The 25985-nt window shown below is 43.4% G+C and overlaps 1 protein-coding gene across 6 annotated transcripts in view; it reads left to right on the forward strand.

Moving 5' to 3' along the window:
- LOC137383515 (arf-GAP with dual PH domain-containing protein 1-like) overlaps positions 1 to 25985 on the forward strand; it is a 135258-nt gene that overhangs the window by 49385 nt on the left and 59888 nt on the right. For 5 of the 6 annotated variants that reach the window (XM_068056545.1, XM_068056546.1, XM_068056543.1 and 2 more), the window contains exons 2-4: positions 12542 to 12672; positions 14370 to 14461; positions 22413 to 22495. In XM_068056545.1, the coding sequence (XP_067912646.1) occupies positions 12542 to 12672; positions 14370 to 14461; positions 22413 to 22495 (306 nt within the window). Of the gene's footprint in view, positions 1 to 6722; positions 6847 to 12541; positions 12673 to 14369; positions 14462 to 22412; positions 22496 to 25985 lie in introns of those variants that run through there. The other variant, XM_068056544.1, reaches the window with a different exon arrangement.

Raw genomic sequence — 25985 nt, forward strand, 5'->3', positions numbered from 1 at the left:
TGGGGTGTAGGTACACCAACAGTGCTGTTGGGAAGGGAGTTCCAGGATTTTGACCCAGTGACTGTGAAGGAACAGCGATTATAGTTCCAAGTCAGGATGGTTTGAGGCTTGGAGGGGAACTTGCAAGTGGTGGTGTAGCCCTTCTCCTTCTAGGTGGTAGAGAGGATGGGTTTGGAAGGTGCAGTTGGAGGAGCCTTGATGAGTTACTGCAGTGCGTGTTGTAATTGGTACACACTGTGCGTTGATGTTGGAGGGAGTGAATGTTTAAGATGGTGGATGGGGTGCCGGTCAAGTGGCCTGTTTCATCCTGGCTGATGAGCTTCTTGAGTGTTGTTGGAGCTGCACCCATCCAGGCAAGTGGAGGGCATTACATCGCAGTTAAATTTTTAATTTGTCCACTTAAATTTTTAAACACATTACATGTGTTGCGTACAGGCATAAGTAGTGTTCAGTATTGCTGAGCCATATGGCATTACATTATCATTACTGCCTCATTTTAATACACCAACCCATATTTGAGCAGGGGCTTCTGTGATCAGACATCACAACAGAAAGGCATTACGCATTTTAAAAAGGGCAGGTATCAGGCACAATGGGTTTCTGCCCAATTTTATACCCCACATCATAACCAGTATTAAACTGACAGGAATGAAGAGGTGAATTCAGGCGCCATTTAATGTTTTCAAAATGTATACCAATTGCCCAATGTCACATGATGTCAACACCTCACCTAGCCATATATATATATATATATATATATATATATATGCTGCAATTCCCTGACTACGCACCAAATGGCAGGGCACAGTGTGCCCACTGCCAGTCCCCTCCACCCACGTCCACCCTGCTGACAAGGATTGGAAAATTGTAGGAACATTGCAGATTCAGAAGCTTTACCGAATGATCTTGGACCAACAATACATTTAAATATGTTCGCAACCTGACAGAATCACGATTCTAAACTTAATGGAGGTTTAGAACAGTGCCGCTTTGGGACATCCTGAGGTCATGAAAGGTGCTATATAAATGTAAGTTCGTTGTTCTTGGTAGGTTCTGCAGTGACATTGCCCATGATGAGGTGGGCAGTAAGAGTGGGTTGCAGGAGTAGCTGAGGTGGTCTGGGGTGTGGAGTTAATTGGCTTGAACCCACGTTGGTCTCCTTATTTAAGGAAGGATGTGAATGCGTTGGAGGCGATTCAGAAGAGGTTTACTAGCTTGATACCTGGAATGAGCAGGTTGTCTTATGAGGAAAAGTTGGACAGACTGGGCTTGTTTTCACTGGAGTTTAGAAGAGTGAGGGGAGACTTGATTGAAGTTTATAAGATCCTGAACGGTCTTGACAGGGTGTATGTGCAGAGGATGTTTCCTCTTGTGGGGGAGTCCAGAACCAGGGGGCAATGTTTTAAAATTAGGGGGTCGCCCTTTTAGGGCCGAGATGAGGAGAAATTTTTTTTCTCCTGAGGGTTGTGCGACTTTGGAACTCTCTGCTTCAGTAGGTGGTGGAGATGGGGTTATTAAGTAATTTTAAAGCAGGGTAGTTAGGCAAGGGAACCAAAGATTATCGGGGGTAGATGGGAGTGTGGAATTCGAGACACAAACAGATCAGCCATGATCTTATTGAATGGTGGAGCAGCCTAGAGGGGCCGAATGGCCAACTTCTGCTCCTAATTCATATGTTCATACATGTTCATATGACCTTCTGACCCAGAGGGAAGAGAGTTGGTGACTGACCCTTGGCTGACACCAAAATGACAATGTACGTGGTGGATGAAGTATTACATCAATATATCACCTGTCACATTGGAGCATGTCCGCTGCTCTCTCTGGGTCCAGTGAAACCTCTTCGAAGCGGGGCTGGGAAGATCCAAACTCTGGTTCCAATGGAACTTAGTGTATAAGTTAATCCAGGTCGAAAATGAAAGAAGTTGCATTTCCATAGCGCTTTTCACGGTCTCAGAATGTCCCAATGCACATTACAGCCAATGAAGTAGTTCTTAGTCACTGTTGTCATTTAGGAAATGCTGCAGCTAAATTGTGCATGGCAAGCTCCCACAAACAGATAATATTATAAATATCTAGTCTTACTGAGAAAATTATCGAGTCATGTACTTTGTAACAGGGCTGTGCCTACGAAGTTCCAGTTCCTTTTTTTAAAAAAAAATCTTTCATGGGATGTGGGTGTCACTGGCAAGGTCAGCATTAGTTGCCCATCCCTAATTGCCCCTGACAACTGTGTGGTTTGCTAGGCCATTTCAGAGGGCAATTAAGACATTGCTGTGGGTTTGGATTCCCATGTAGGCAAGACCAGGCAAGGATGGCAAATTTCCTTCCCTAAAGGACATGAACCAGATGGGGATTTTACAACAATCGGTAATCTCAGTAATGGTGCCATGAAACTAGCTTTCAATTCCAGATTTTTTAATTAATTAATTAATTGAATTTAAATTCTTACCAGCTGCCATTGAGATTTGAACTAGTGTCCCCAGGGCTTTAGCCTGGGCCTCTGAATTACTGGTCAAGTGACATTACCACTAAACCGCCATTTCCCCCCGCCCCTCCGCCACTATCTTCACCCTACTGTAATTGGCTGTATTGTCGACGACAGTTTCAGTTCATTTCATTTCACTAAACCTGTCCCATAGTTTATAGCCTAAATCTCAACTTTTATTACACTCCCAAGTCTAGGAGATCACAAGAAGCCTTGTGACACACCCAAAAGGTAAAGAGCACTAACAATGGAGTTTGTTCAAAACATACTGTGTGTAAGGCCACACTGTGATTCGCAGAGTGTGAAGTTGTGGGAACTATTCGGAACTGAGGGCAAAAGAAATATCTGAGTAAACCTGGGAATGTGTTGGTAATATCAACCTCATCACAAAGGAAGCTTTAAATTAGTTTGCTTTGTGCTTTTAGACTGTTTCAACATTTTATAGGTCTTTACTCCGATTGGAAATGTCACGTGCTAACTCAGCAATGCTATTTCCAAGAGAACTGGACTGGGTGTGGCTATCGTTCCTGAAGGCTTGGCTCCCTGAATATTTTCATGCTGCTGTTTTGCATTTCTGCTTCGTGTACTAAAGACACTTGTGATTAAAAGAAGAGAGATCTTACATTTATATAGCACCTTTCACAACTTCATTACATCCCAAAGCACTTTACAGCCAATGAAGTACTTTTGAAGTGTAGTCACTGTTGTAATGTAGGAAATGTCTCAGCCAATTTGTGCACAGCAAGCTCTCACAAATGGCACTTATATAATGGCCAGATAATCTATGTTGCATGAGAGGTAAATATTGGCAAAGACACCCAGGGTAAACTCTCCTACTGTTGCCATGGGACTACGCCCATCTGAGAGGGCAGACAGGGCCTCGGTTTAAAGTCTCATCCAAAAGGCAGCAGCGCAGCACTCCCTCGGTACTCCACTGGAGTTGACCTGGATCACATTGTTTCCATAGTAATTACTGAAGTTTGACTAGCAAATTTGAAATTCTAGACCTGCTATTAATTTGACTTGATTAAAGGTCCTTGTGAGTCAAATCAACTTCATTTCACTCCTTTAGATTTTTGGGAGGGGAAAACAATGCAAGTAGATCTGAACAGTATGATTTAGTGTGTGAGATTTTCTGTTTGTGCCTGTAATAAAGAACTCCACACAACACTGGATTAAAATGGAATTCATTGCCAAGAAACTGAACTCTAAAGTTTCATTCTAATTCAAGCAGGGGGAGATTTGCCCAGAGACTTGAACAGCACCAAGCTGTAAATAAATGCAGAGGTGATGTTACGGCAACTGTTGATGGTTACAGTATGTTATTATTGCAAAACTACCCAAGGCATCCAGCAATTCTCTGAAGTGTAGTTGGTGAGGAAATCCAAAGGCAGCAGACTCTGTAGCAGTCAGATCATTCCATTTCCATCTGATCAAGTACCAAAATCAGTGACAGCAGAACTCCAGCTGGTGCTTGCATTAATCTACAACTACACGCCTACACACAACTACAACCCCCACCCTCCCACACACACACCTACACACACGCACATCACCAAGGATCAAGGGTTTTATTTTATTACAACAGATACATGTACCACCGGAGGCTTCGAGTGAAGCAGACTACAAGATATATATGCACCAATCACCCCCTCGTTGGATTGCCAGGTTATTCCGACCATTTGGCTGCCTCCAGTGGGTTTTGAAATGTGTGTAATGAACAATGCAATCTGCTAGCTGTGCCCAACTCTCGTGTTGTGGCTCCTGGTGGAGGTGCCAGCTGCTGCCCGGCAGAGGTGCTGCCTGCCATAATGGCAATACGGTGGAAATGGAACGCTGTTCAGTGGATTATTTTGTGTCTGTTGTATGCAGTGCTGCTTTTGCTGCCTTGTCCAACAGTGCCCTTGTGTAGAGAGACTAATGCTATTTCTCACCCCAGTTAGTAAATCAGGAATATCTGAGTCCAAAAAGAACTCCACTCCAAAAATTTGTGTGAAAACTCCAACTGATACAATCTGGGTCGCTGTGGTTTTCTATTCTGTCTTTTATGTACCCCACGCAAAACATAGAATATTAAAAAGCAGAGATTTGATTTATTATTATTATGGGGTACGGTAGCTTTGTGTTTTGTTGCTGGGTTAATAATCCAGACAGCAGGAGTTCAGATTGCACCATGGCAGCTTGTGAATTTGAATTCAATTTGTTTTTTTTTTAAAAAGTAAATAAATCTGGAAATATAAAGCTGGTGTCAGGAAAAGTGACCATGAAGATGTTGGCGATCCAGTTGTGTTTCACAACAATCCAATATCCTTTAAGAAAGGAAACCTGCCATCTTTACCCAATCTGGTTTATAAATGAGTCCACTCCCACATCAACCTAAGTGTCTCTGAACTGCCCTCTGTCTGGTGAACCACTAAAACTCAAACCCCATGTACAGAATAACAGGGCCTTCACCACATGGACTGTAGTGATTCAAGAATGTGGATCGCCACCACCTCGCGCAGCTAGGGAAGGGCGTTAAATGCTGGCCTTGCCAGCTATGGCCACACCCTGGGAATTTTTTTTTTTTTGGGTTTGCTTTGCTTTGCCTTGTTCTGCTGTAACTTTCTTGGGTCAAAAAAGTGCAGACCTTTTTTTTTTGTCTTCTTCTAAAGATCTGCAGCGCCCCTCATTAAAACTACATTTATCAGTGTATCACAGATTATTTTGCAAGACCTTCGTTTGGTCCCATGTCTTGCGCAGTGCTTCTGATGCACGTGTGTACACGCACGCACACTTGTTACTTTACAATATACGTGTCTGCCTCCTGCAGTAGAAATATAATTGCGTGCACCAGAAATGCTTGGCAGCCCCTCAAAAACCATTGGTTTAAGAGGGCTGTGCATTAAAGAGGCTCGTCATTTTCCTTGAGTACATTTTCCTATTAAGATAAACCCATTCAATCCACTGTGTCGCAGTAGTTAAGTGCAATTTAATTTGCCCATAAAACATGCGCCAATGTTAAAGAAGTTATAGCAATGAAGGGAATGCAACTTAATTGAGTCCCTGTCAAACCTGGACGTATAACCTGCTGTAATTTAATAAATTATACCGAGGGTGGATGTTGACTTTTTTTGTTTTTTAGCCAACTAGCCACTTGTCTGTATACACAAAACTTTCAAAAATCTATATTTTCTAATTCTGTTGTTTTTCTCCAAGTCTAGGCTCCCGTTGAGGGCTGTTTTGTGTTTCTCATCTATGGTTTCTTCCAGTGTATTGTGTGTTATTTCTCCACTGTTTCCTTGGCCCTAATTAATGTCTCTACTTTTCTTCTCCCTCAGTTAAGTGAAACAAAAAGAAAGACTTGCATTTATATAGCACCTTTCATGACCTCAGGACATCCCAAAGTGCTTTACAGCCACTAAAGTACCTTTTTGAAGTGTTGTGATATAGGAAATTCAGCAGTCAATTTGCGCACTGCAAGCTCCCACAAACAGCAAAGTGGTAATGGCACTGATAATCTGTTGTGGCGATGTTGGCTGAGGGCTAAATATTGACCAGGACACTGGGGAGAACAGTCCCCTCCTGCTGTGGGATCTTTTACACCCATCTGCATGGCAGACAGAGCCTTGGTTTAATGTTGCATCAGAAAGGTGGTACCTCTGACAGTGTAACACACTCTCAATACTGCACTGGGAGCCTAGATTTTATACTCTAGTTTCATAGAATGGGACTTGAACCTGCAGCCTTCTAAGTCAGAGACAACACTGCTACTTACTGAGCCACGGCTGACGTCAGAAAAGTAATGAACAAATGGTCAAAATACAAAGTTCTTCAATGTCTGTCTATTGGCACCTTGCAAAATCCTTATCAGAGATTCTGGTACACTACCAGTGAACGTTTTGAAGTGACCACTTCCCTTTTAGCAGTAAGCAGGCAGTGACATTAATACATAACCAAAGTTTCCCTCCACAATATCCAAAAGTTATCACAAAATGCCAACTGTTTTTAATGTAATTTGCAGATGACAAAACTGGGAGGGTGAGTTGTGAGGAGGATGCAGAGAGGCTTCAGGGTGATTTGGACAAGTTGAGTGAGTGGGCTAATGCATGGCAGATGCAGTATAATGTGGATAAATGTGAGATTATCCACTTTGGTAGCAAAAACAGGAAGGCAGATTATTGTCTGAACGGCTATAAACAGAGAGGGGAATGTGCAGCGAGACCTGGGTGTTCTCGTACACCAGTCGCTGAAGGGAAGCATGCAGGTCCAACAGGCGATAAAAAAGGCAAAGCGAATGGTATAAAAACAAGAAATGCTGGAACCACTCAGCAGGTCTGGCAGCATCTGTGGAAAGAGAAGCAGAGGTAACATTACAGGTCAGTGACCCTTCTTTGGAACTGACAAATATTAAAAATATCACAGGTTATAAGCAAGTGAGGTGGGGGTGGGGCAAGAGATAACAAAGGAGAAGGTGTAGGTCAGATTTCCAGCATCTGCAGTATTTTGCTTTTATTTTAAAGCAAATGGGTATGTTGGCCTTCATAGCGAGAGGATTCAAGTACAGGAGCAGGGATGTCTTGCTGCAATTATACAGAGTCTTGGTGAGGCCGCACCTGGAATATTGTGTGCAGTTTTGGTCTCCTTATCTGAGGAAGGATGTTCTTGCTATAGAGGGAGTGTAGCGAAGGTTTACCAGACTGATTCCTGGGATGGCGGGACTGACGTATGAGGAGAGATTGAGTCGGTTAGGATTAAATTCGCTGGAGTTCAGAAGAGTGAGGGGGGGGATCTCCTAGAAACCTATAAAATTCTAACAGAACTTGACAGGGCAGATGCAGGAAGGATGTTCCCGATGGTGGGGGAATCCAGAACCAGGGGTCATAGTCTAAGAATACGGGGTAAACCTTTCAGGACTGAGATGATGAGGAGAAATTTCTTCACCCAGAGAGTGGTGAGCCTGTGGGATTCGCTACCACAGAGAGCAGTTGAGGCCAAAACATTGTATGTTTTCAAAAAGGAGTTAGATATAGCTCTTGGGTCTAAAGGGATCAAAGGATATGGGGCGAAAGCGGGAACAGGTTACTGAGTTGGATGATCAGCCATGATCATAATGAATGGCGGAGCAGGCTCGAAGGGCCAAATGGCCAACTCCTCCTATTTTCTATGTGTCTATGTTAATATCAGTGGAGTTGTAACTGAGTTATATACAGGCCATCTATTTTGTGACTTGGTAATTCATAACATCCTAATTAAAGGATATGATCTCATTGTATTCTTATGGCAAGTGTGCAGAAATATCAGTTCACAGCTGCACTGTTCCTTTCCAGATGTTTTAATCTATTAAAGGACATCACAAAATTCACATAGAAAATGATGGAATTTCATTTAACATTTAACAGAAGGTCTCTTTGAATTTATCCAAATTATGTGCGTGTGCATGATGTGTATGCAAATTAAGCAGTGGGACTGTGCTACACTGACATCAGCATCATTCAGCTCTTTAACCATTTGATTGCTGCCAGTTGTTAACCTTCACAGGTATGACATTAAGCCGTGGGGTACTAGTGTTCAAACGCTTTAATACATTCACCAGGGATTTCTCTCTCTACTATTTTAACTAAGCTGATGTCAACTCATTTATATTAAACTGGGTCAATGACTCTGCTGAAGTAGCAGAGAGAGAAATTTCAGACCGGTGCATTAAATGTCCCTACGTTTATATCCCACATTATCATTTCAAGGTTTCCTTTCCTTTTCAAATTTCATGAACCTATCTGATGAAAACCACCCATACTGCACTACTATGAACATTATGTCATCCTTTTTGTGGCCTGGCCTTTGAGTCAGACAACCAATTCAGTGACAGATTCTAAGCTGTCTCATGCTTTGAGCTTGTTGGCAACTGTAATGAAGAAATTTAAGACTGCCTAAGCCGATCTCCCCTCAGACATTTCCCGCCAGCAGATCATGGAGATTTTGGTCCCTTAAGGTTTCCTGATTCTCACTGGATATTGGCAAGCCCTGCTTACAAAGGTTTGTGAATCAATTTTACATTTCAAATTGCCCTGATTTTTTTTTTTTTGGAAGAAAGTGGATAAACACTTTACTCTCTGTTAGGAGTTGAATGTGTGGCCTGACATTGTGCCTATATAATCTTCAAAACAATGTGATACATCAATCCTATTATTGTACTTGGCATAAAACCATTTGCTGAGGCTCAGCATATGGAGAGAGATGGGCTGGTAGGGATCGCAGACCTGTAATTGAACTTGTCCTACTGTCCTTTCTGTGCTGACTCCAGGTAATCGGTTACACCTCAGCGCAGTGATAGAAAATCTGCCTTATCGTTTATTAAACAAATCATGAATCTTCCCCATCATTTTATTCAGATAAAACTACCCCAGAATTTAATACGAATTATTAATCTATCCATAATTTAATATTCAGATTATTAAACCACCTCAGAATTTATTAATGTATCCTGTAATTTAGTAAATTATTAATCTACTCCATAAATTATTAGTTGAAATGGCATTACATTAATTAGTCTTCTAGAACTCCATTACAGCCACATTGAATTAGCCCCCAATAGCATGTAATGAGTAGCATGTTGGTGGAGTAAATTACACTGGGGAAATATCTTGAGACCATGACTAAGATTATTCACTAGACAACTGATCAATACTTAAGAAGCAGAGAGCTGTATTACAGACACTGAAGTAATGGCAGAGAACTGGTATCTATCAGTAGCTGGGGAAAAGGCTATTGTAAGTCATCAGGAAGAAACTCTTTAGAATGGCAAGTGCTCATTGTTGAATATAAAGCTCAAACGTAAATTAGGTCTGCAGAGAAAAGTGGCATTTATGCTTATTTGCATATCTTGGGAATTTAGACCGCTGACTGCTCGCTTGTTCGCTCTCCCAAACATTTGAATTTCTTCGATCTTTTGGTACAAGAAAGAGAATCAGTTTTCTCTACCTTAAGGTATTGACTCTCTGCCAAGTACAGATCAGCATGTGAGCACACTCTGATATCAATGGGCATTATTTCTTTCCAAACTCCCTGAGGAAGGTCTTTAGTTATGAATAAAACCTGCAAGGAAAAAGCTCTAATTCCTCAGGTGTTCCTCAAAAAGCAGTTGAGTGGAATCTTACACAGGGAGTACATTTTATATTGAGCTTCTTCAAATCTGGCAGCGATTCAACGGCATTACCATCGCTGAATCCCCCACTATCAACATCCCAGGGGCTACCATTGACCTGAAACTGAACTGGAGTAGCCATATAAATACAGTGGCTACAAGAGCAGGTCAGAGGCTAGGAATCCTGAGGTGGATAACTCACCTCCTGACTCCCCAAAGCCTGTCCACCGTCTACAAGGCACAAGTCAGGAGTGTGATGGAATACTCTCCACTTGCCTGGATGGGTGCAGTTCCAACAACACTCCAGAAGCTCAATACCATCTAGGACAAAGCAGCCCGCTTGATTGGCACCCCATTCACAAACATTCACTCCATCCATCAGTGAGGCACAGTGGCAGCAGTGTGTACCATCTACAAGATGCACTGCAGCAAAGCACCAAGGCTCCTTAGACAGCACCTTCCAAACCCGTGACCTCTACCACCTCGAAGGACAAGAGCGGCAGATGCATGGGAACATCACCACCTGCAAGTTCCCCTCCAAGTCACACACCATCCTGACTTGGAACTATATCGCCGTTCCTTCACTGTTGCTGGGTCAAAATCCTGGAACTCCCTAACAGCACTGTGGGTGTACCTACCTCACATGGATGGCAGCAGTTCAAGAAGGCAGTTCACCACAACCTTCTTCAGGGCAATTAGGGATGGGCTATAAATTCTGGCAAAGCCCATGAATGAATTTTTAAAAAACTACGGCAGAGGTTCACTGCTGAGGCTCGTACTGGTAAGTATCAGCTGTGGCACAGTGGGTAGCACTCTTGCCTCTGAGTTGGGAGGTTGTGAGTTCAATCTCCATTCCAGAGACTGCAGCACAAAAAATCTAGGCTGATGCTCCCAATGTAAGACTGAGGCTGTGCTGTACATGTCTTCAAGCACCTTGCCCATTATTGAAGGACTTTATTATCTATAACACCTTTCACAACCTCAGGACATTCCAGAGCACTTTTACAGCTATTTACGAAGTGTAGTCCCCTGTTGTAATGCAGGAAACACAGCAGCCAGTTTCTGCACTGCAAGATCCCACAAACAGCAATGTGATAATGACCAGATAATCTGTTCTTTGAATGTTGATTGGACAAGACGTGGGGGAGCACCCCTCTGCTCTTCTTCAAAGTAGTGACGGTGTGGCACTCCCTCAGTATTACATTGGGAGTGTCAGCCTAGATTTTGTGCTCATGTCTCTGGAGTGGGACTTTGAACCCACGACCTTCTCACTGTAAGGCGAGCGTGCTATCAACTGAAATAAATGTAAGTCTTGTTTCTGTAGCACCTTTCAGCCAACCTCGGGGGGTCCCAAAGTGCTGTACAGTCAATGAAGTGTAGTCAGTGTTGTAATGTAGGGAAACCGAGCCATGGCTGACACCAAACAAGGGAAAGGGGTGGGAAGGGGGCGTGGTGGTGCTGGCAGGGGAAAAGAACATTACTCTTAAACTCCTTAATGATAAACATTCTGTGTGGTTTGCTACTGCAATTAAACCGAGCAAAAGAAAAACCTACAGATACTAGAAATTTGAAATAAAAGCTGAATATATAGGGGATGTGAGTATCGGTAAAGAGGAAATGCAGCTTAATGTTCTACAGTGGAGAATCCTTGTTCGGCAGGTTCATTTTCATGGTCTGTTCTGAGCTGTCTGGTCTGTGCTATGTGGTAAAACAAAAATAATTGGGACCCTGAACTAAGGAGGAAATGGCATCCATGGCAATGCAGCACTCCCTCAGCACTGCCCTGACATGTCAGCCCAGATTGCATGACCAAGTCACTGGTGGAGGTCACTGAACCCATGAGGCAAGCACGCTACCCACTTAGCCAAGCTGACACTCATTGAGGCAGTGATAGGAATTCTGCCACTGGCTTCAGTAACCGTGTGTATATGTGTGTGTGTGGACACATTGGGCAAACACAGGGTCACGGATAACTGTGGTGTCCCCATGCTGGCATAGTCTTCCAACACCTGTTAACCAGGTTCAAAGATGAAGAATGGCACAGGGTAATGGAAATCTAAATCTCCTTTCCCCGCACCGCCCCCCCCCCCCCCCCAAAAAGCTGTTGAGGTCAATTGACCATTTGAAAACGGGGATGGGTAGATCTTTGGGTTAAAGGTGTTAAGGAGTAGAAAACTAAGGTGGGTAAATGGAGTCGAGATACCGATCGGCCATGATCTAATTGAATGGCGGAATAAGCTCAAGGGGCTGAATAGCCTCTTCCTGTTCCTGTGCTGCTAACTCCTAAATTATTGTTTGAGGATCTGGTGCCTGTATTCCAGTGCCATAGGAGAAGGAGAGAATTTTGATTTCACGGAATCGTTACAATGCAGAAGGAGGCCATTCGGCCCATCGTATCCGCACTGGCTCTCTGAAAAAGCAATTCCCTCAGTTCATTCCCCTGCCTTCTCCCCATAACCCTGCACATTCTTCCTTTTCATACAACTGTCTAGTTCCCTTTTGAATGCTTCAATTGAACCTGCCTCCACCATATTCTCAGGCAGCACATTCCAGACCTTAACCACTCACTGTGTGAAAAAGTTTTTCCTCTTGTCACCTTTGCTTCTCTTACCAAATACTTTAAATCTGTGCCCCTCTCGTTCTCAATCCTTTCACGAGTGGGAACAGTTTCTCTCTATCTACTCTGTCCAGACCCCTCATGATTTTGAATACCTCTATCAAATCACCTCTCCGCCTTCGCCTTCTCTTCTCCAAATAAAACAGCCCTAATTTTTCCAATCTATCTTCATAACTGAAATTCCTCATCCCTGGAACCATTCTCGTGAAAAAGAGAAAGTATGTTCCTGTATCATGTATGTTAATGTATCATGACTCCCGTTGATAAATTGGACTTAACATCATGAAAGCTTTACTCTCTCATTATTTTTCAGATTGTGACTGGGCGTCATACACGCTTGGAGTTTTTATTTGTTTAAATTGTTCAGGAATTCATCGAAATATCCCTCAAGTTAGTCAAGTGAAATCTGTTCGGTTAGATGCCTGGGAGGACGATGAAGTTAAGGTAGGTGTGTTCTGAGTTGAAATACAATTGACATTCTGTCTGACTGAGATTGGGAACTCAGCTTGAAATAAACATTGCTTTAATCAAGTTAAGCTCTAATGAATGTTTTCCCCCCAAAACAACATCCCAGAAATTACAATCGTGCTAAAATACTGATGCAGACTAATTTTACCCCTCCATGTGTGACCCACATTCATGCCGTGTAACAATAGTGTCTGTCAGTCTAGTCTTTAAAGACTACACCTAGTACTGCAATGAAATTATGGTTTTGGGAATAAATCAGCTGTGTTTTCTGACACTCAAGCCTATGTGAAATGCACAATAAATAAATAGGAAGTGAGGCACCAACATTGATCAAATGTGGAGGCACAGTCATTGTGTATATTCAAGATGGAGATCAGTAGATTTTTGGGTACTAAGGGTATTAAGGGGTGAGAGTAGTGCAGGAAGGTGGAGTTGATGGAGAAGACCAGCTGCCATCATATTGAATGGCGGAACAGGCGTGGAGGACCAAATGGCCTACTCCTGCTCCTATTTCTTATGATCTTGTGTTCAAGGACCTCCTACTCATTACACCTTTAGGATTTATTAAAATAATAAGGATTTAACATGTGGATTTGAACCCAGAGTTGGTCATTTGTGTGTGTCTGGTTGTCACATTCTGAAGGGTGAGTCTGACACCAGCCTGTAACAACCTACTCATAGGGTTGCCAACCCTCCAGGATTGCCCTGGAGTCTTCAGGAATTGAAGATTAATTTCCAGGACATTGCTGTGAGTAAACCCAGGTGAAACATCATTGAGGAAACCAAATATTATGGCTGTTCTAAAACATTTTTGAACATTTTTGTCTCTGATTAGCTCTAAAAACATTGCGACATTGGGAGGAGAAAAAAAAAGGCCGTTTGACAGTTCAGAATCATACAATCAATGGGTTAATGAGTCTCTTCGCTTTCCGATTAGCCGTGAGAAGCCCGGGCACTGCAAGGATGGACATGTTGGTGACCAATGGCAGAAGTGGTAGAGACGAGGCTATTGGAGGCCAGAGGTCACATGATGACACCTCCAGGAATATGTCCAGCCAGAGTTGGCAACTCTAAATTGATATATTTCACCTGCTGGCCTATTCAAAGAGCCTTGTGTAACAAGCTGGAAATGTTTCTTCTTAGGGTAGCGTAGTGGTTTATGTTATTAGACTAGTAATCTAGAGGCCTAGACCATGAGACCAAATCCCATCAGGGTAACTGAGGAATTTAAATTCAATTAATTAAATAAAATCTAGGATCAGCACTGGTAGCCATGAAATTGCTGAATTGTCATTAAAAACCCATTTGGTTCACTGATCTTCCAGGGAAGGAAATCTGCTGTCCTTACCCGGTCTGGCCTGTACGTGACTGCAGACCCACAGCAATGTGGTTGACTCTTAAATGCCCTCTGAAATGGCCTCACAAGCCATTCAGTTGTGTTCAAGATGGTGGCTCACTGCCACCTTTTCAAGGGTAATTGGGAATGGGCAATAATTTCCAGTGACGTCCACATCCCGTGAATGAATAAAAAGGATTGTTTGCTCACCAGCTTTCTTGACCGTGTAAGCTAATTGATTATGGTGCGGGGAAATCAGTAATTCATGCGCTCTTCGGAACCTATGTATACTGAATGAAAATCAATTGATTCAAAAATCTGCTGTTTTCTTTCATAGTTTATGGCCTCCAATGGGAACAGTGTGGCCAAAGCAAAGTATGAGTCCAAGTTGCCAGCGTTTTATTATAAACCAACATTTACAGATTGTCAGTAAGTAATGCAGCTAATAAGTAAAATGTTTCTCTTAACTGTTCCGGTTGCACAGCATCAACAAAAGGTAGCATTTCATCAGGTCTTAACTGATTTGTTATCGGCCTTTTAGATAAGACATTAAAACAGAGGCCCGCTCTAGAGTACATAAAAGATCCCCCCCCCCCAATATTTATCCCTCAACCAACGCCACTACATTAGATTATCTGTTCATTATATCATTGCTGTTTGTGGGACCTTGCTGTGCACAAATTGGCTGCCATGTTTTTACATTACAACAGTGACTGCATGTCAAAGTACTTCATTGGCTGTAAAACGTTTTGGAATGGCCTAAGGTCATGAAAGGCACTATATAAATGCAAGTTCTTTCTTTATAAATTCCCTAAACATTCCTTCCTACTGAGAGTAATTGGTTGGAGAATATTCATCATCTCCCCAAGAATGGGTTCCCATTAAAAAGGCTCCTATTGATTTTTGGACATGTGACATTGCTGTACTACAAGAATACAAAGACTTTATACATTAGTTACCATCAGATCTGTCCCCTCCCTTTGCCCTTGCGGCTTTCAAAAGTAGATTTCCAATCTTCTGGTTTTTTTTCTTCATTTAAATGATTTCCTAAGTGTTGGGCTTAGAAAAAAAAAATGTACAAGGGGATTCACTTCAAAAGGTTTCCCGTTAAATTTCATATACATTGTAAATTCCCATCTCCCCGATTTAAAGGCAATGGCCAGCGTGTAACTGAGCTGTAGAGAGGACTAAGATCCCAGGTTCAGTTCCTGGACTGTGGTGTGTCAGCTGATTACAGCAGTGGTGGATGGGATGCCAACATTGTCCTCATCATTGCCAAGCCTGTGCTCACGTTCAGTGTCATCAAACACCTGGAAAATTGAGAGAGATTGCCTTTGTTCTGCGATCGTTGTGGATATGTTTTGATGATCCTGTTTTCCACCCTCTCATAAACATGAGCTCATCTAAAACTCTGCTGCACATATCCTCACTCACACCAAGTCCTGTGCTCATTGACCTACATTTGCTCCCGGTCTGGCAATGCCTTGATTGTTTAAAATTCTGATCCTTGTTTTCAAATCGCTCCATGGCCTCGTTCATCTCTATCTTTGTAATCTACTCCAGCCCTACATCCCTCAAAGATCTCTGCACACATCCAATTCTGGGCTCTTGAGCACCCCTCATTTTAATCACTCCACCACTGGCAGCCATGCCTTCAGCTGCCTGGGCCCTAAACTCTGGAATGCCCTCCCTACATCGCTCTCGCTCTCGCTCTCTCTTGCTCGCTCTCTCCTTTTAGCTGCTCCTTTGAATCTATCTCTGACCAAGCTTTTGGTTGATAATGCTCCTAAAGTTGCTTCAGAAATGCAAGTTGTTGTGTTATTAAATCTGATTACTTAAATTGTTTGAATTTTTCAGTAGCCTTAATAATGGCTGCATGTATATAGGTATATTCCTTTTAAATTTTGCTGACATTTCCTACTTCTCTTTAAAATATTCATTTGAAGTTGTTCTCACTCCTTGCATTCATGCAGGTGCTATTTTCTCTCTTCCTAGTTACGAACATACGAATTAGGAGCAGGAGTAGGCCACTTAGCCCCTCAAAGCCTGCTCTGCCATTCCACAAGATCATGGCTGATCTGATTGTAACCTCAACCCCACATTCGCATCTATCCCCGATAACCTTTCACCCGCTTGCTTATCAAGAATCTATCTACCTCAGCCTTAAAAAATATTCACTCTGCTTCCACTGCCTTTTGAGGAAGAGAGTTCCAAAGACTCACGACCCTCAGAGAAAATTTCTCCTCATCTCTGTCTTAAATGGGTGACCCCTTATTTTTAAACAGTGACCCCTAGTTCTAGATTCTCCCAAAAGGGGAAACATCCTTTCCACATCCACCCTGTCAAGACCCCTCAGATCTTATATGTTTCAATCAAATCGCCTTTTGCTCTTCTAAACTCCAGTGGATACAAGCCTAGCTTGTCCAGTCTTTCCTCGTAAGACAACCCGCCCATTCCAGATATTAGTCTAGTAAACCTTCACACTGTTCTGTCCGAATAACACTCAAGTTGGTGTGGTAGTGTAATGGCTGCTTTTATTTCAGACTCCGGAGGGGAAGGAGCCTGTTGGAGTATAATTACTACAGTGTACTCTCATCTGAGGGACCTCTAGTGTTCAATTAACAGTATGCAAATACAGTCTTTAACACTTCCCCTATCCCTCAGAATGTCATCAATGAATAGCAGGTTTAAAAAAAAAAGTTAACTAATGAAATTCAGGAACTATGTTATATAATAGTGATAAGTGGAATAAACCATAACAGTAATAATACCTACAAGTCCAAATGATGTGGAGATTTCCTTGACCGTTTACGATATCTTTGAGTAGGATTGACAGTGGCTGGGGCTAATAATGGGATCAGTAGCTGGGAACTATTCCAGTCCAGTTTCAACATTATCCAGTTTCATATTTTCTTGGGGATGGTTCCTGTGGTTTTTTTTATGTATATCCAGATCATCAGGAACTCTATCTCATTCACTTTGAGACCATCTTCCAAAGTTTCGATGGATGGTGTGATGTCTGGGCCCTCTGGACAAGATTGGTTGGGGGCCCCAAAGGTTTCTGTTGTTAGTTTGTTTTTTCCTGCCAAATTGGGGATCGATGGCAAGACATCTTCTGGATAGTGGCTGGTATGAAAACTGAAAACGAAGGAGAAATTCTGCTGCATGAAGCTATTGGTTGACTTTTTTGTTTCCAATTGGCTTTGGGCACACATTGTAGCTGCATTGACTGACTGACTGTACCGCACCCAGAACTCTGCTGCTCATGTTCACAAAGTCCCACCCTGATTTGTAAAATTTTCATCCTAGTTTTCAGTTCGCTCGTCCCTCCCTCCCTTCTGTCACCACCTCATGCCCCACAACCCTCTGAGATCTCTGCGTTCCGATAATTCTGGCCCCTTGTGCATCCCCTGATTTCCATCACTCCACCATTGCCTTCAATTACCTCGGCCCCAAGCGTTGTAATTCCCTCCCTAAACCTCTCTACCTCTTCTCATTTAGGATGCTGCTTTAGAACCTGGCTCTTTGACCAAGCTTTTGGTCACCTGTCCTAATATCTCCTTATGTGGATTGGTGTTAAATTTTGTTTTATAAAGGCTCCTCAAAGTGCCTTATAAAGGCAAGTTGTTGTCGTACCACCCCTTGCTGTCTGGGCTCACACCTGAATAATAGCACAGCGATATCATACCTTCGCATGATCCAACACCATCAGGGGACGAGGGGACATGAAGCTGGGTGAGGAAAAACATATCACTGCAGTACGGACTCGGCCAGACCTTTCAAATAGATGAGAATGCCTATCCACGGATAGTGGGAGCAACATTCCTGGTCACATTAACGCACTTGCTGTGGTATCGGCAGTGTGTGCGTGATCTTGCTACTTCATCTCATGGGATACAGCTAGCGCCAGTTGTTTAGGTGCAAAATTCCAGAGCTCAGGGCCTCTGTGCCTGAAGGCAGGGCCGTCGATGGTGAAGTGATGAAAATTGGAGATGTGCAGGAAGCCAGAATTGGAGGAGCGCAGGGATGTTGAAAGGTTGTAGGTGCTGTACTGTCAGAGGTGCCGTCTTTTGGATAAAAGATTAAAACCGAGGCTCCGCCTGCCCGTCAGGTGGACCCTAAAGATCCCAGGCCACTACTTAGAAGAAGAGCAAAGGAGTGTCCGAGCCAATATCTATCCCTCAACTGACATCACTATTGAAAAAATCAGATTATCTGGTCGTTATCTGACAGCTGTTTGTGGGAGCTTGCTGTGCAGAAGTTGATTGCCATGATTCCACATTATAACGGTGACCCATGCTTCAAAAAGTACTTCAGTGGCTGTGAAGCACTTTGGGGTGTCCTGAGGTCGTGAAAGGCGCTATATGAATGCAAGTTCTTCTTTTGACAGTGGTCATCCTAGTTCCTGCACGTCGATAGCATCTGTTTGGCAACTGTGCACATCTAGAAACTGTATTGCGTGTAGAGGCTGAAATGTATTTCAATTGTGACATGTTTGTTTAATTATTTGGAACATCGGGATATCCAGATGAAATGCTTTATCCTGTGTTAAAGCACTTCCTGACACGAATTGTTCAGGATGATGCCTGGTAAATTGCATGGGGCCTAATGTGGATGCTATGTGGCAAACCATCTGTCTCTGATTAGCATAGGTCTGGGTTTCGGTGCAGAATGAAATAACTGCCATGAGACCCTGCTTGTGACGGGGGTGTTGAAACAGGAAGTGGTAGGGAATTGTTTATTATGCATTGTAGCTGAGGGAACAGTCATGGTTTCACATTATTGTTGTGAAGCTAAGTAAAGCCTTGGACGTAATGTCTAATCAGACTCGCTGATTTACAAATTTTTGAACTTAATACTGCAGTGTGTTCATTAGAAACTCGACCACAACTTGGGTGGTAAGATACTGCATAGAATGCTGCTTTTGTCTTGTGCTAGTCAGAGATTTTATTCTTTTGGTAATTATTTCCATATGGTTAAGTGATGTAGGCCAACTCTCGTGAGCTGGGCCTTAGCTTCTAGACAGCACAACGCCAGTGGGTCCATTTGCTATACCAGCTTTTGAAACCCTGGGTGCATCAGGTCAAAAAAATGGTTGGTTCAAAGCATTTGCGAGGAAAACCTCCAGTTTTATTAAACCTCTTGTAGTCCCCACAGCACCAAGCTTTTCAGCATTTTCTTTGCAAAGCTGTCGTGTGGTTCTTCTGTGACGTGTGCTCACCACAGTGCAAGAGAACTTACACAGGTTTTCAAGATTTGAAAGGGCATAGATAAATTGTAGTCATGTTGGACAATCTCTCTCTCACTGGATAAAGAGCCAACCTTAAGCTCAGAAGACTGACAATTTAGATTGCTACCATTCACAGGAGCTTTGAATTGTGTGGAGCAGATTTCTAGGGATGCGGAGGAGGTGGATAGTGACGAGGGGAGATTAAATGTTTGTTTGGCAGAGAAAGTGGTCAAGGTTGTCTGAGACGTGTAATAGTGTATTGTAATTCTAAACTTTGAGACTGACTAGTTGAAGTAAATAATATTTTGGGGATACAGCAATATGAATAATTTTGGGACATGACATGTGGTGAGTGGAACATGCTTGGAAGGAACAGGTGACCTTGGAACTATGGTTCCCAAAGCTCTCCACCACTGGGGGTTTCCTTCACCTCATGTCTGGGTCTGTTGGAGACTAATTGATTGAGATTGATCGCGGTAATTAGTCAACAACTCCGTTAGCATTGTCATGTGATTACCAGGATGGTAGACGGAGAACAAGACGGACCTTGGTCAGTCTTCCTCTAGGATTCCCTATGTTTCTAACTGAAACAGGCTCTCCTTCGTCCTGTATATTCCTGAATTCCCATGACAGCAAGTTGCTCAACAGCTTCTTTCATGGTTGTCAAAATAATTTTTGAAGAACACCTGCGATCAGCGACAATATTCACAACCTATTTTATTGGTTTCTTTAAACCTAGAAATTCCAGCATGTGATATTGGAAAAGGAGCGCTGGTTGCATTCCTACAGAACTGCTTTCTTGACTGCTTAACCTTTTTAAAGTAAAGACAGTGAAGAAGGTAATTCGGGGGAGACAGTGGCGTAGTGGTACTGTCACTGAGCTAGTAATCCAGAGACCCAGGCTAATACCCTAGGGACATGGGTTCAAATCCCACCACGGCAGCTGGTGGAATTTAAATTCAATTAATTAATTTTTTTAAAAATCTGGAATTGGAAGCTAGTATCAGTAATGGTGCCATGAAACTACCATCAATTATCATATCATTTAAAAAAAAAACATCTGGTTCACTAATGTTCTTTAGGGAAGGAAATCTGCCATCCTTACCTGGTCTGGCCTACATGTGACTCCAGACCTACAGCAATGTGGTTGACACTTAACTGCCCTCTGAAATGGCCTAGCAAACCATTCAGTTGTTAAGGGCAATTAGGGATGGGTAACAAATGCTGGCCTTGTCAGTGACACCCACATCCCATGAAAAATTTTTTTAAAATTCATACGAATGCAGTTAGTGTAATAGAAGTGCGGTACAGCAGTGCAGCCTAAGCAAAGGAACATAACATGTCAATTCCTGCACTCTACCGAAACCGCTCAGTGCAGCCTTACTGCTGACCAGGTACATCTTTCATCTGAAAGGAAACTTGAACTCAAAGCCCCCTTTCTTTTCAAAATAAAACTGTCTGTTGTGTGATCAGAAACAGTCATGGGTCAGACAGTGCCAATGTCAATTCTAATTATAGTTTCCTGTCAGCATCTATATTACTGTGCAGTTGATCTTTCAGCATTTTGTCAGCATGTCTCTATCGTGTAGCTCGCTACCAACCCAAGATTAAAACATTGTGGTCTTGCCCTTTTTCTGTTTAACATGCACATCCTTCTCAAATTGTGGCTATTTGCCAGTGTCGGAAATATTTGAACAAGACATGGATTTCTGATGTAAGATGTCTGAGCTGGTGTTAAATGTATCGTCATCTTTATACAATTCAACAATTTTGTTTCCAACTACCCTTCTCCTTCCATCCCACACTCACCTGAGCTTCCACTCCATTCCATTGCTGTAATCGTGAGGAATCCCTAAGATTTTAGCGTTGGTAGGAAGCCATATGGGTGGCAACTCTCAACCCTGAATAACAGGAGAATACAGGGGCTCTGTTAACAGTCCACCTGCTGTAGGTTTAGGTGGGTGACACTTCCAGGCCAGGCAGCGGTGTGAGTGAACGGCCTGCCCATTACACCCTCCACCCACGCCCCAGCCCACCCCGAGTTTCATTACAATTTTGAAAGCCTGGTATGTGCAACGCTACAATTGAAAAGTTGGAGTTGTGAGGGAATGGAGGGCATACAAGAGACTATTGAGTGGTAATAACTTTTACCTGTGAAGCTGACGCTTTGAGGAAATAATTTATAACACTTCCATTTCTCTTTTTTCTTTAAGATTCCAACAAGGGTCGGTGTCAGGAGCTGGGTATGCAAGGCTAGTAGAACTCGAGAAATGGGCTGCTTTCGATCAGGGAATCGGGCAGCAGAAATGACTAATAAGGCTGAAGAAAGGTGGCAGTTGTGTAGTGAAGCTGAAGAATCTCACAACTTGGGTCAGTTGCAAGAGCAGGAAGAGAGATTGAGGAGTGGGAGCGGTGTACAGGCCTGAAATATGATAGTAGGTCAGGACCAGGAGCAAGCCTGAAAGGTTAGCCAACGGGAATGGCTCATAAGACACAAGTGCTAAGCTACATGGAGTATACAGGACAAAAAAAATCAATTCGGCTCGACCAGTCTATACCTGGTCAGCAGTGAGCACGCTCAGTACAGTGCAGAAGTTGACATGTTTGCTCCTCTGCTGCTATTTGCTTATGATGTGACATGCTTACTGCTTGTATTAAGCCAACTGAGTTCGTATGCACTAACTTTGTTGATTAATTCAAAAGATTTAAGTAGTCAGCAGAGCAATTATGTAGAAACATATCCTAAAAACACACAGTAGAATTTCCATTTGTCTACCCTCCAGGTTTTTCCTGGCCTCTTGAGGGGGTTACAGATCAATAAAATGGCAAATGGAACTAGGCAACATGCTGGGCAAATCATGCCACAGCAAAACCTAGTGGCAGCAGGCCTGCAACTGCACCTGACATGTGACCGTTGACATAGAAAAATTGTACATATTGACATAAAATGCATCAGTAAAAAGCTTGGCAACCAAACGTTGTGCAGTAAATGCATGCAAGTTGTAAAATAGATAGATAGAAGCCCAGCACAAAATCTGCTGCAGGTAGAAAATGTGTATCTTGGTGCATTGATCTTATTTATCCAGTTACTCTGAAGTCCTCAGCGGGCTCCTTTTTAATTTCTCAGACACCTGGTTGCTTGCTTTTCAGAGTGCTTCGGGAACAGTGGATTCGTGCCAAATATGAAAGGAAGGAATTTATCTGCATTGAGAAACAAGAGCCTTACTCTGCAGGTAGGAAAGGCTTTTTTATCTCTGAAAACGTCAGGATCCATTAACACAAAAGGTATCTCCGGGTCTGCTTAAATGGGTCTTGGGTCTATCTTTGAGCACTTGGCTTTCTGCAGGAAGCACTCTGATCTCGATGTGTCAGGGTGCAGGACTGTTCCATTGCAAAACCATCTCTGTATTTAACTTAAATATAAAGATTTCTGAAAATGCTGGCATCAACATAACATAGCAACATCCAATTCAGAAACAAAATCACCTACAAGGGGGTGAAAGAGGCCAATGGTACCACAAATACCCCTTTAATAAATAGCAATGAATTATTACGACCATTGACAATAATTAGTTCAGTTTTTAAAATTATGAATATTGAGTACTCACTACATCAGGGAACTGATTTCATAGAATCAGAGAATCTTCTAGCACAAAAGGAGAACACTGGGTTATCTCATTAGTCCCACTCTCCTGATCTTTCCCTATAGTCCTTCAAATTTTTCCCCTGTAAGTATTTATCCAATTCCCTTTTGAAAGTTGCTATTAAATCTGCTTCCACCGCCCTTTCAGGCAGCACATTCCAGACCATAACTCGCTGAGGTTTAAAAAAAAAAATAGTTCTCCTCATCTCCCCTCTGGTTCTTTTGCCAGTAACTTTAAAGGAAATTACTAAGCCTGACAGAACCATTGTCATTACAGTTAAAAAAGAGGCCATATTGTGTCTGTACCAGCTCTTAGCTGGAGCAATCCAGAATGAATCCCATGGCCCTGCTGTTTTTTACCTCCCACCGCCCTGGGGGGCAAGTCAGTGGAATGCCTTGTGGGCCTGCTCCTGGGCCTGGCCAAGGTGGCCATCTACAGGTCCAGATTAGAGTCAATGTCCAGAGCTACACATATTGCTTTATTGGTTCAGTTGAAACACTGCTGGATTAATGGCTTATCCACTGGTGTCAATGATGATACTTATCCTTTTAAGCTCAAGTCATTTGTTCTTCATTTCTTAAGCTCTCGATCTGATGGGGGAGAGGATGGAGGGAGAAGAGTAGCAGAAACAATGTCACATAGGCATCTTTAAGTTGATGGCTTTGGCCAGGTCAATTGAAGGTCCCTCTCCGGTTCAGCAGGAATAACTTTTTTATTCATTCTTGAGATATGGGCATTGCTGGCTAGGCCAGAATTTATTGCCCATCCCTAATTGCCCTTGAGAAGGTGGTGGTGAGCTGCCTTCTTGAACCGCTGCAGTCCATGTCAGGTAGGTACACCAACAGTGCTGTTAGGAAGGGAGTTCCAGGATTTTGACCCAGTGACCGTGAAGGAACAGTGATATAGTTCCAAGTCAGGATGGTGTGTGACTTGGACGGGAACTTGCAGGTGGTGGTGTTCCCATGTATTTGCTGCTCTTGTCCTTCTAGTTGGTAGAGGTCGTGGGTTTGGAAGGTGCTGTCTAAGGAGCCTTGGTGTGTTGCTGCAGTGCATCTTGTAGATGGCACACACTGGCTGCCACTGTGCATCGGTGGTGGAGGGAGTGAATGTTTGTAGATGGGGTGCCAATCAAGCGGGCTGCTTTGTCCTGGATGGTGTTGGGTTTCTTGAGTGTTGTTGGAGCTGCACCCATCCAGGCAAGTGGAGAGTATTCCATCACACTCCTGACTTGTGCCTTGTAGATGGTGGACAGGCTTTGGGGAATCAGGAGGTGAGTTACTTGCCACAGGATTCCTTGCGACCTGCTCTTGTAGCCACGGTATTTATATGGCTACTCTAGTTCAGGATATTGTTAGTGGGGGATTCGGCGATGGTAATGCCATTGAATGGCAAGGGGAAATGGTTAGATTCTGTCTTGTTGGAGATGGTCATTGCCTGGCATTTGTGTGGCGCGAATGTTACTTGCCACTTATCAGCCCAAGCCTGCATATTGTCCAGGTCTTGTTGCATTTCTACACTGACTGCTTCAGTATCTGAGGAGTCGTGAATGGTGCTGAACATTGTGCAATCATCAGCGAACATCCCCACTTCTGACCTTATGATAGAAGGAAGGTCATTGATGAAGCAGGTGAAGATGATGGAGCCTGGGACACTACCCTGAGGAACTCCTGCAGTGATGTCTTGGAGCTGAGATAATTGACCTCCAACAACCATCTTTCTTTGCACTAGGTATGACTCTAACTGAGAGATTTCCCCCTGATTCCCATTGACCTCAGTTTCGCTAGGGCTCCTTGATACCATACTTGGTTAAATGCTGCCTTGATGTCAAGGGCAGTCACTCTCATCTCACCTCTTGAAATCAGCTTTTTTGTCCAGGTTTGAACCAAGGCTGTAATGAGTGGCCCTGGCGAAACCCAAACTGAGCAACACTGAGCCGGGTATTGCTAAGCAAGTGCCGCTTGACACTTTCCATCACTTTACTGATGATTGAGAGTTGGCTGATGGGGCGGTAATTGACCGGGTTGGACTTGTCCTGCTTTTTGTGATCAGGACATACCTGGGCAATTTTCCACATTGCAGGGTAGATGCCAGTGTTGTAGTACTGGAACAGCTTGGCTAGGGGAACTGGTAGTTCTGGAGCACAGGTCTTCAGTACTATTGCTGGAATGTTGTTAGGGCCCATAGCCTTTGCAGTATCCAGTGCCTTCAGTCGTTTCTTGATATCACGTGGAGTGAATCGAATTGGCTGAAGTCTGGCATCTGTGATGCTGGGGACTTCAGGAGGAGGCCGAGATGGATCATCCACTCGGCATTTCTGGCTGAAGATTGTGGCAAATGCTTCAGCCTTATCTTTTGAACTGATGTGCTGGGATCCCCCATCATTGAGGATGAGGATATTTGTAGAGCCACCTCCTCCAGTTAGTTGTTTAATTGTCCACCAACATTCACGGCTGGATGTGGCAGGACTGCAGAGCTTAGATCTGATCCGTTGGTTATAGGATCGCTTAGCTCTGTCTATCGCATGCTGCCTTCGCAGTTTGGCACGCAGATAGTCCTGTGTTGTAGCTTCACCAGGTTGACACCTCATTTTTGAGGTATGCCTGGCACTGCTCCTGGCATGCGCTCCTGCACTCTTCATTGAACCAGGGTTGATCTCCCAGCTTGATGGTAATGGTAGTGTGGGGAATATGCCGGGCCATGTGGTTACAGATTGTGGTTGAGTACAATTCTGCTGCTGCTGATGGCACACAGTGCCTCATGGATGCCCAGTTTTGCATTGATAGTTCTGTTCGAAATCTATCCCATTTAACACGGTGATAGTGCCACACAACGCGATGGGTATCCTCGATGTGAAGGCGGGACTTCGTCTCCACAAGGACTGTGCAGTGGTCACTCCTACCAGTACTGTCATGGACAGAAGCATCTGCGGCAGGCAGATTGGTGAGAATGAGGTCAAGTATGTTTGCCCTCTTGGTTCCCTCACCACCTGCAGCTATGTCCTTTAGGGCTCGGTCACTAGTGGTGCTACCGAGCCACTCGGTGATGGACATTGAAGTCCCCCACCCAGAGTACATTCTGA

Source organism: Heterodontus francisci, chromosome 24 (genome assembly GCF_036365525.1).
Source record: "Heterodontus francisci isolate sHetFra1 chromosome 24, sHetFra1.hap1, whole genome shotgun sequence".
NCBI classification, from domain to species: Eukaryota; Metazoa; Chordata; class Chondrichthyes; order Heterodontiformes; family Heterodontidae; genus Heterodontus; species Heterodontus francisci.